This window comes from Anoplophora glabripennis, unplaced genomic scaffold (genome assembly GCF_000390285.2).
Source record: "Anoplophora glabripennis isolate ALB-LARVAE unplaced genomic scaffold, Agla_2.0 scaffold460, whole genome shotgun sequence".
NCBI classification, from domain to species: domain Eukaryota; kingdom Metazoa; phylum Arthropoda; class Insecta; order Coleoptera; family Cerambycidae; genus Anoplophora; species Anoplophora glabripennis.
In genome coordinates this window covers 394,499-406,787 of record NW_019416794.1, presented here as the reverse complement: position 1 = coordinate 406,787, position 12,289 = coordinate 394,499, and the positions used below count along the sequence as shown (strand labels likewise).

Below are 12,289 nucleotides of genomic sequence, written 5' to 3'. Positions count from 1 at the left end.
TTTAAAATGAACAATGACAAACCGTTACGTCTACAGATAATGCGATCACTGATTGGTTGAATAATATTTTGTGAAAAATTACGCCAATCACAGCCAGTGAAACAGAATGTTGTGTTTTAATGAAATTTTGATAGTATTACTTTAATAACTTTTAATTTTACCGAAGTTTAATAACGTGAAGGAAATAAAATTACTAAAAAAAAAAAATACTGGTCACGTGGCTTGTAATTGTTTATGAAGGCTCTGTACAATTATAAAGAAAAAAAAATTCTTTTATACTTAGTTTAATGTTTTACTACCACTCCACCCAGTGATTTCAAATACGCACATTAGTTTTATGGAAACAACAGTGGGAATATTAAATGGCATAATGTATATTAACATTTATATTTCACAATTATTAAACATCGTATAACAATATCCATTAATTAAAAAAACTGGGTATGTGTTTCATTCATTCACAATATTTTTCGGTTTAGCTTATAAACAAATCAGATATTTATGTTTTGTTACAGTTCTGTTACCTACCTGAGAAAGTAGGAAACATTACAAATCGATGAAATAACACATTTTTAACTTTTTACTTTTTAAAATTATTTTATTCAGTGTTTTGATTTTAAATGTCCCAAGAAAATAGATATGTTGAAATGCAAGCCCTGCATGAATCCAGTTATTTTAATATCTACAGGGTGGGCCAATGGAAACTTTTCACCCCGATTTTTTTGGTTTAAAATAAAAATCTGGGAAAACGCTCGGATACGTTGACTTTTGATTTGAGGAGGAACTATTTTTCAGTATTTTTTCATCTCCATAGCTGGGCAGAGAATAAACCCCCAAATTTGAATAGGGGATAGGGGTCATGCCATACCTCTTTTTAAAGGTCTCATCGAGTTCTTTATGACCCTATAATTTCGCCTCATTATTTTTATCTGTAACGAAATGACAGCTTGTCAAAATAAAAATAAATAAAAATACTTATTAATTTATTAATTAGGTCTACACGTGAACTTTATCTANAACACCACTTAAATTTTGTTGAATCCATTACAATCAGGAAATTAATAATAACTATCACAAATACTCTTAATTGATAGACTGCTGTCACTAGTGTAATTTTTGTTTAAAAAACAGGAAACAGGGCAGCAGGGTTTGATGGACAATTTTGACATATTTTCTTCTTCTTCAAAATTATGTAATAGGATCGCTACTAGCTTCTTGTTCAATTGCCCCTTACGACGTAAGACTAGTTTTTAAGTAACGCAAAAATTCATAAATTATTTCTACCACTAATTTGTCATATATTTAAAATTTGACTATACAGGCAGGTTCTTTTATATAAAATCTTTGACTCAACAACAATTTGTATATGGTTTGTTTTTATAGTGGACAACCCTATTCTGGGAGTTATTTTAAGTAACTTCTGTTACCACATCCATGTCTTGAAAATTGATAGTTTTCGAGATAATTGGATTTTTTAAAAATTTTGGCAGGTGCAATGTCACGATTAATATTAAATATCTCTAACATCCGTATAGCTGGAAATGTCATACATGCATTCTTAGTACTATATGTTATGTATTCATAGAAAATGTGCCACATTTGACCCAGCTATGCACAGGGTCCTTAAAATTTTGCGGCCAATACAGTAATCTTCAAAGGTTGAAAACTTTTTTTTTTCAAATGGAACACCAACAATTTTATTAGTCAGGAATATGTAGAATTAAATTCTGCGTCGATTGATATAGAGGTTTCCTATACTTATATTCAACGGTTTCGGAGATAATCGTGATTTTAAATGTTTTTTGTTTAATCACACATTTTGCAACACTTTATATAAACATTTATTCAATCCTAGAATACTAATAGGTCGTAAAATTGACGACAGCCCACAAATTTCCCTTGAATTCATTTACTTCTGGAATGGTCTGTAGTACTGTTCTTAGTAGCTTCCTAATTAATTTTATAGTCGAATTTGGTGTGAATTCCAGACTACATCATCTTTTAACGTTATTTTGGCTATATATCATAAAATTTATGACGCTTTAGTGTTTACGTTCATATATTTCAGACAGGCGATAGTTTCTTTTTGTGAAGTTAGTGGCAACGAGACAAATAATAACAATCCCAAATTTACAGCGCACCATTCGCCAAGATATCTATGGAATTCTAAACATACAACAAACCAAAAAAGTCATCAACCCTTAGAACAAAAACGAACAATTTTATTTCACTGACTTAGTCGTCTTGGAAGAATGACAACCAATTGTTGTGAGCACTATAAAGGAGAGAACGCAATAGGCGGTAGTGGTGTTAAATGATTACAAACTACGTGACTGCTGATCTTAGGCAACCAACATTGCACTGCGGGTACTATCAAACTAAAAATCGCTAGATCTTAGTGTCACCAATATTAATGATTCGTTTACAACAAACAATGACAAACCGTTATGTCTACACCCGAGATGTTTTAATGTAATCTTGATCTTACTGTTTTAATAGTTTTTATTTTACAGAAATTTAATTGCCAATATGAAGGAAATGAAAATACCGTTCAAAAAAAAAAAACTGGTCACGTGGCTTGTAATTGTTTATGAAGGCTCTCAATTATAAACAAAAAAAATTCTTTTATACTTAGTTTAATGTTTTACTACCACTCCGCCCAGTGATTTCAAATACACACATTAGTTTTTCTGGAAACAACAATGGGAATATTAAATGGCATAATGTATATTAACATTTATATTTCACAATTATTAAACATCGTATAACAATATCCATTAATTAAAAAAACTGGGTATGTGTTTCATTCATTCACAATATTTTTCGGTTTAGCTTATAAACAAATCAGATATTTATGTTTTGTTACAGTTCTGTTACCTACCTGAGAAAGTAGGAAACATTACAAATCGATGAAATAACACATTTTTAACTTTTTACTTTTTAAAATTATTTTATTCAGTGTTTTGATTTTAAATGTCCCAAGAAAATAGATATGTTGAAATGCAAGCCCTGCATGAATCCAGTTATTTTAATATCTACAGGGTGGGCCAATGGAAACTTTTCACCCCGATTTTTTTGGTTTAAAATAAAAATCTGGGAAAACGCTCGGATACGTTGACTTTTGATTTGAGGAGGAACTATTTTTCAGTATTTTTTCATCTCCATAGCTGGGCAGAGAATAAACCCCCAAATTTGAATAGGGGATAGGGGTCATGCCATACCTCTTTTTAAAGGTCTCATCGAGTTCTTTATGACCCTATAATTTCGCCTCATTATTTTTATCTGTAACGAAATGACAGCTTGTCAAAATAAAAATAAATAAAAATACTTATTAATTTATTAATTAGGTCTACACGTGACCTTTATCTAACAAACTGCTATTCACAAAAAGTTCACCCCGGTTTGTTTAGGAGTTTTGTTAGAAATAATCTCAGCGGCAAGAATTATCGTTGCCATAGTGTATCCGAATATTGACATAAAAACTAGCAACAAAACATCCGTTTTTTTGACATTTGGAGAAAAAATTTTTGCAAAGTTTGTTTACTAAACATTTTTGTACGATCATTTTAAGTTTCAAGATTATCGTTAGTTCGAGAGATTGTAACTAGATTTAACTATGGTGTGCACTATAGATGAGCGGGTTGAATTGGTTTCTATTTACTTCAAAAACAACGACTGTGCAAGACAAACAGCACGACAATTTAACGAAAGACATCAGGATAAAAATGTCTCGCATACTTACGTTAGGGAGCAAGTCGCAGTTATAGGACATATTACAATGGTTAACACATTGAGTACTAGGCAATTGACCGAAGTCTCCGGCGTATCGCGAACAAGCGTTAGGAGAATTTTGAAGGGTCACAAATTTTACCCATACAAGATACAATTGCTTAACGAACTTAACGAGGATGATTATGACCGACGATTACAATTTGTAGAAGAAATGAGTGAACGGTGTATTGGCAATCCAAATTTCCTGTACAATATCTGCTTTTCAGATGAATGCTCCTTTTTTCTACATGGGTTGATCAATCGACATAATTGTCGATACTGGAGCGATTCAAACCCACATTTATTTCTCTCACACTCAACATCCTGAATAGTTGAATGTCTGGGCAGGTATCTTAGGCAATAACTTAATCGGCCCATTCTTTTTGCAAGACAATTTGACTGGAGAGATGTATCTTACTTTGCTTCAAGACAATATTGTTCCTAGAACAAGGGAGGTCATTGCCAAAGATAATAACTTGTCACAACATGAGTGTTTTTTCAACAAGATGGAGCTCCAGTCCATTATGCAGCCCCTGTTAGGCAATTCCTCAACGAAAATTTTAGAGGTCATAGGATTGGCCGTAGGGGATCTATTGAGTCCCCTGATCTTTCCTGTCTAGACTTTTTTCTTTGCGGCCATTTGCAGTCTACAGTTTATAAAACACAGCCAGCTTCTCTTCATGTTCTGCAAGAACGCATAACTGTAGAATGTCAAAGGATAACTGCCGATATGTTGCAGAATGTTAGAGAAGAGATAGAGAATTGATTTTATTATTGCATGGATATTAACGGCGGACATTTTAAACAGTTTGTTAGACAAAGTTCATGTGTAGACCTAATTAATAAATTAGTAAGTATTTTTATTTGGACAAGCTGTTATTTTGTTACGGATAAAAATAATGAGGCGAAATTGTAAGGTCATAAAGAACTCGATGAGACCTTTAAAAAGAGGTATGGCACGACCCCTATCCCCTATTCAAATTTGGGGGGTTGTTCTCTCCCCACCTAGGGGGTTAAAGCTACAGGGATGAAAAAAACTGAAAAATAGTTTCCCCTCAAATCAAAAGTCGACGTGTCCGAGCATTTTCCCAGATTTTTATTTTAAACCAAAAAAAATCGGGGTGGAGTTTCCATTGGCCCACCCTGTATATTTTGTGATTAAAATATATAAAACTGGTGATTTATCGTCAGAGGCGATTTATGAGAAGTTATCCTAAAGGACCAGGAATTTAAAGCAACTATATTCATCTAGTAGATATTAGGGGTAATGTTAAGAATGCAGTGCTTGGTGATTTAAGAAAATAGATTATATAGTCCTACCACCTTAATAAAACAACGAAAACCCATACATCTTACAATTAAGACATAATTTTTCTTTTTTATTGTCACTAATAAACCGATTTTTCTTTACTTCTGAAAGATCGAGTTTAGAAGTTTTTAGCCTCATTTTAAAACAAATTTCATAAATTAATTTATGTTTGACAATTTTGTTTCACAGTGTTAATTGTAATTTAAAAAAGTCAGTTTTAATATAGATTTGATAATTTATGTCTTAGTCAGGGTCGTTCCTGGGGTACTTGCCGCGCTGGTGCATAGAAAAATTGGCTGCCCCTACCCCGTAGTATGTATATATCATATCATTATGACATTATTAATATCGAGGATTAGAGATAATGGAGGTGTGTTATTAGAAACACAGATCGATTTACATTTGCACTAACAATATTCAACTGTAAAATATAATCTAAAAAGTCATAACAGAAATAATAATCAAAAGCTCTAAAACTCTCGCTCTATTGCGACTAGTATGAGAGGTATTCACAAAATATAGAATATAAAAATTTTGAGCTGTCTAAACGTTGTAAATCTGATGATAAGTAGGTAATAATTATTATAATCTCAGCACTCAGCATTCGTTTCGCTCGGGTTCTGTGTTTAATAATTAAGCGTTCACTTGTTCAATCTGTGCTTTTACATTTTTTTTAAACTAATGTAAAAAATTAAAGGGTCAAATGAATTTCCGAAATTTTTCCGCGATTTTTGACACTGTATTTAGGTAAAAAATGGTCGTATCGGGAATTAAAAAATAGCATTTTGAAGCTCCAAGATTATAGTTTTTAGATCTTTCGGTCGAAATTTTAAAAGTGTTACGGTTATCATGCAATTCTAAGAAATAGCGCGACAAAAAAATTTTGCAAGTTTTATTTTTTTTTCCAACTCCATTGACTTGGAAATTTTTTTTTTGAGCTAAGCCAGACCATGACCAGATAGCGTGTTTATTCATCTTCAATTTCCTTTTATTTTAAATTTCGATACGACCATTTTTCACCTAAAATTAAAAAAAAATCACGGAAAAATTTCGGAAATTCTTTTGACCCTTTAATTTTTTGCATTAGTGTATAAAAAAAATGTATTTTAAAACAGTGTATTTAATGCTACATTATTTATAAGACGAAAATTAATATACATTCTATCTTTGCAGTCTTTGCTGCTATTGTTTAAATATTTTTAGTTAGGAATCTGGGGAAGACCAGGTCAGAAAAGTTGAATTTTGGCCGCCTTGGTGCCGGGGCACCACCAGCACACTGCTCAGGAACGGCTCTGGTCTTGGTTAAGTCATTATATTTGAGATTTCATTAAAACTATTTCAGTTATGCTACATACTCCTAAGTTCATATATGATTGGAGTTAAATTGTGGCCATAAAAATTAATAACTAGAGTTTGACAGTGCATAAAAAAGAAATTGAGGTAACGAGTTCTATCGTCAGTTCATTTCAATCATTAATCTAAAGAAATTTTTACGTTCAAGCTATATCGATGAAATTTATTTTGCTGATTTATGCTGCGATGCAACAGTAATAAAATGTATGTTGTTAAATGATTTTCTTGGACTGTGTAAGATATACAAAAAGTCATTTTTTTTCCTTATTTTGACGTGTAGGATCCGATCCTGGAGTTTGGTATAAATTTCCCGACTCTACCTGCATATTATTATTTGCACAAACAATGTTTGATTTTACAAAATAGTTTATAGTTGTAACACTAAATATACAGTGTGTTTTAGTTCGAGTACACAATAAATAACTCAAAATTGCCTTATAAAACAAGGGTCTAAGTCTCACTGTTTTCACAGTGTACAGGGCCGTATTGGTCGGTTGTTTACGAAATCTTTAGTATGCCTATAACAAATTGATTCAAATTTGGTGTGGTGTTAACATTTGCACGTTTTATCTCATCTTATCAGAAGAACGGTCTCCCATTCAACTGAGATTTTTGGTAAAATGATATACCATACCGATTTTCAACAAGTATACCTTTTTTTATGTAGAATTGTACACGAAATCTAAAAATGAATCACAAATGATTATTAGGTCATTGGCGTAGAAGTTGGAGTAACAAAATCCCGCTTTATTACTCATTCCTACGCCTCTGACCTACAAAAATTTGTATATTTTACAGTAAATTATGCACGTGTAAGTGTTAACACCATACCAAATACCAATACGGCCCTGTAGAGTGAAAACGGTGAGACTTAGACCCTTGCTTTATAAGGCATTTCTGATTTATTTATCGAGTTCTAAGTATTTGTGGTTAAAGTTTGATTCCTTCGAACTGAAACACCCTGTACATTAGAAATCTTTTTAAAAAAATAGGATCTATTTTTTACAAGTTTTTGTTAAAAAAATTCACCTGGCAAGCAGTTAACCACATTCAAAAAGGTGCAGCAAAAAGTTCCGGATATACACGACCTTTTTTAAATATCATAAATTCCTCAATTTGCCCAGTTTTTTCGACTGTGACGTAAACTTCGTACAAATGATTACTTACAAATTGTCCTAAATCGATAATCAAATTGTATTCAACAGCAGGATGTATGAGCCCCAATCGTAGGAAGAATTTACCTCTACTAGTGTAAAGTGTTAGTAGTACTTATATTACCTGTACCTTCGGGATATGAGCCCTGCCCCATGAAGTACTCCTTGTTGACGCAATTTCTCAGACACTCAGGTATCCTGCCCATGATCGCCCTCCTGATCTCCGATGCTGCCATTTCCCGCAGTTCAGTGGCTGAGGCGTCGCTGTAGAAGGCCGCGTGCGGTGTACACAAGAGGTTTGGGGCGTCTTTGAGGGGGCCAGTGAACACATTGTAGGGTTCGTTCTCATGTACATCCAGGGCGGCCGCGCGGATGCGTCCTTGTTTTAGGGCCTGAGCTAGCGCGTCGTCGTCCACTAAGCCTCCTCGAGCTGTATGCAGAAGATTAAACAATTAGTAAGAAAAAAATCATAAGTTTACTAACAAACGTCCATGTCCAAGTTTTGCTGACAGGAAGAGATATTAAAAAGGCTACCTTTTTTTTTGTCTTTTTTTGGAAGATATCAAATTTAAATCGGTCAGTAATTAATATTTGCCTTTTATAGCATAGTTAACAAAATGAAGTAATATGAAATGATGTTAGTAATCCAAAAAATGAATGATTTAAAAGCTTCAGACAGAAGAAAACCTGTCGCTATTAATTAATTTTCATATCGTTTTCCGAAACCATGAGCAAAAAATTTAGGGGTAATTTAAAAAAATAATGGTATAAGTTTCTGACATTTTTGAGAAACTCATTATTAAATCAGTTATTTAACATCAAAGTATTTTTTTTATATCAATATTTTGTCAATTTTTTTTTCAATTCAGCATTTTTTTTCAAGACACAGTTTTAATTCAAGTGTAATGATACTGATGGTTAATGTTATAATATCGAATATCATTAAAATATAATTAGTATTTTTTCATGCTTGACCTTCATTTTTTTCTTTCTATGAAAACCTACTTAAAAAATAATTACTGTACAGCTAAAAAAAGGGATAATTTTAAAAACACGGAAAAATACTAAACAAGGCATATAAAATAATTGTTCCTCACTGTATATTACATTCTAGAATAAAAATAACAATAAATAAAAGCAATGACTGATGCTTATATTGCTGTTTTTAATAACCTCTTATTAAATTAATAGTCATAAAATGTTAAGAATGAAACAAGAATTACAGCAATGGTTTAGTTGGGATAATTATTATTACATACACTTGACCTTTGACCTTAAACAGAAATTTTGATGTTAGATATATGTAAATATGTGACAAACAACTTTCACCTTTGTTAAAAAAGTGTTATAATATTTAAATTTATTCATAATTCTAACACATTTTTTTAGATTAACAAGGCTTTGAAATTTATACACTGTAGTGCTATACTTGTATAAAAACTATAATTACATTTAATTAAATTGTTAATATGCCACATATAATATTTTCATTAGTTTACTTAAAATTATATAGGTATACATCTTATGGAGAATAAATGTCTTCAAAAACGTACAAGGAGTGAAGTTAATTTAAAATTTTATATATGCAGTTTTTATAGATTAATATTTAACTTTTTGTTTTAAAATCAAACTACATTACTTACATTGTGTTTCAAGTGAACTCATTACAAAACTACTTAATACCTTCATACTATTTCATATTTTGCCTTAACTTTTTTTTCAAATGAGCGAGTACATATTTTTTAATTTGGCACTTATTTGTTACTGGGAACAAACTACTCCAAAAGAAAAATCATCTAAATTCTAAATTTAAATCACCCTTTTTGACCAGAAAATTAATTACAACTTTTGGTATTATAGATTTCCAATAAATTAAGAAAACAATTGAAGACTATCAAAAAATCTTACGAAACGATTAGGTAGGTATTTCTGTTTTCAAATTTCACAATTTTTATAAGTTAATCAATGTAATTAAAGAGGATTTGGTTGACTTAAACGCTTACAATTACATAAATGCATAAAACATCATTTTATTTTATTTTCTACTTTACCTTAAAATTAAAATGGTCAAGTTTTGATAATTAAGGGGGGCCATACTCGAGGCCATACCCTATTTTAGGTGATTTCTATGCTCACATAGATAACTATCATGATGAAAAAATTAAAATAGGGGTTGCGGACCTGAAATTTCGAAAAGGGTCATGCGTGGACTACATGTATATATTTTTTATATTTATCACAAAATTAAATTTGATTTGTAGTTATAGGTACCTATTTAAATTTTAATTTGTTTTAGTTTTCAAAATTAATAATTCGAGAGAAGTAAAAAATTGCTATTTGTATGGTAGCTGATTATGAACAAATCTACTCAATCAAATCTACTCGAACCTTTTTCGAGATATCATTTTATTTTTTATTATGGAAATTCCTCTCAAAATTTTTTTGTCATAAAAGTTTGCTATGTAAAAAATGGTGTTGGTACCATGCTTTATTAGCAGAACATGATCACTTCAATTTTCACCAACCCCCACTGATAAATAAATACACATTTTAATGAGTTTTAACAATTAATCTGTAAATTTTTTAAAAAGTGCAAATAAAAAAGTTGTGATCAATTTTCACTCCACTTTTATTTACCACTTAAGTATATTACCTCTGTTGTAGAGATTCCTTACTGACAGTAGACAGAGGGCAATGGATTTTTTACATAATAAAAGTTGTAAATAATTTATTTTTATTGATCATCATGATCCCGCCTTCTCCTGAATCTGCCCATGAGCGTAATTTAACTTCTATCATAATATATAATATCCTTTGAATGTAACCCAGAAAAAATGTAATACCTTAATAATACTATCTTACAAGAAATTATGTATGTGAAATACTAAATGTACAAATTTTGTGTTAACACTCTCTGGCCTTCTGTTGGGTAAATTGTTATTTTTAGGGCACACCTTACTCGACCTAGTTCTAACACCATGCAAATATTTCCATGTTTATATTTGTTTATCAAACCTTAGCTAACAACAAATTTTGAAAATAAATTTAAGATCGAATTAATCTGGGAAAAGTTTTTCAAATTTTTCCTTGACAAAAAGTTTTCTAGCAAAATTTTTGTACATATGGAAGTTCTCAAAATCGAGATAAAAAGTATTTCGACTCACAGTAAAGATAAAAAGTTCATCGAATTTGTATATTTTGTCAGCTACAGGTAGTTCAGAAAGAAAAATTAATGTAGAAATTTTGCATTTTGCTAGAGGTAGCAAACAAAGTTCCGAAAAATTATAAAATTTCTGTCACAAAGTGTAAACTTTCTACACCAACAAACTTTTCATTTAGTAGTTCCATGTTATTTTAAATTCATTGAAATGTTTAAGACTCATAATAAGACTCAAATGTTTTATTTTTTTCAAATAAAATGTAAATAATTGAACATCACTAGAAATTTAAGAAATCGATAAATTTACAAAACCTAGCCACATCTGCACCAATGGGTGGCATATTTTCATATGAACTGAGCTGATTTTTATTTAAGGTTTCATTACTCTATGGAAACATCAACATTTTAAAATCGTAACATTTTTTTTAAATTTCAACATCATATTTCAAAAATGAAGCATCTCCGGACACATAGGACTTTTTTCATATTTGAACCACCTGAATTCAAATTTTGGTCAATTAATCCTGAAACACCTCATATAAACAAGTTGTATGACTATACATGGTGTTCCAATTTAGGTTCCATTTTCTACAGAGCCTTTATAAATGATTACAAGCTACATGACCAGTAATTTTGCTTGGAACAGTAATTTTATTTCCTTCATGTTGGCAATTAAAGATTGGTAAAATTTTTCACGAGATTCTATTCAACCAATCAGCAGTAGCAGTATTTCAAGCATAGATGTAACGGTTTGTCATTGTTCATTGTAAACGAGTCTTTAATACATAAGCTGATTTAAATAACACATATGGTGCTATTATATGAGCAACTGCATAATTTGACATTTTTAGTATTTTTATAATACAAAGAATATGGAGAAGATTTAATAAATCATCATTAGAATTCTAAGATATGTTAAAAGTGCAATTTGTTTTTTGACGATCTAATGAGAAATTAATAAAATAAACAATGATGTTCCAAAAGTCAGTTTAGAAGATAATAAAAGTTATCACATTTAATCTGTACTTTTAAGTTACTGTACAACCTGATTTTTAAGATTACTTTTTTCTAAACAGTCCATTTTTATACTTCAAACACTAATATACCTTTAATAAGTAAAAATGTATGGAGAAACCAGAATTAGGACTTAACGATTGTGCTGAGAAAAAAAATGAGACATCCCGTAACCAATCCTTCTGCATTAGGTATAACGAATTACTAAAAGTGTCAAATTATGCAGTTGCCCATGTACTATAAACACCATACCACATGAGGTTAGAAAAAATATGATTTCGAAAACGAAGGAATACCCCTTATATGAAAAATGATACGAGATAGAACCACTATGGTTTATTAACGGAAATAACATATTTTTGAATACTACCTGGACCATTTCTTAATAATTACTCTCGAGAAACATCGATTTTAGTAAATCGGAAGAGGTTATGCAACAAAAAAAATTGGAAAAAGTACATTTATCTTCTTTAGCTTTAGTTAATGACAGATTAATCTAGACAATTCTTCTAGACGAAAAGTCCAAGA

General features: G+C 30.9%; 1 protein-coding gene across 2 annotated transcripts in view; it reads right to left on the bottom strand.

Moving 5' to 3' along the window:
• LOC108911361 (C-terminal-binding protein) overlaps nt 1-12,289 on the bottom strand; it is a 211,623-nt gene that overhangs the window by 18,824 nt on the left and 180,510 nt on the right. The window contains exon 4 of one of the 2 annotated variants that reach the window (XM_018716277.2): nt 7,712-8,017. In XM_018716277.2, coding sequence (XP_018571793.1) covers nt 7,712-8,017 — 306 coding nt within the window. The remainder of the gene's footprint in view (nt 1-7,711; nt 8,018-12,289) is intronic. The other variant, XM_018716278.2, reaches the window with a different exon arrangement.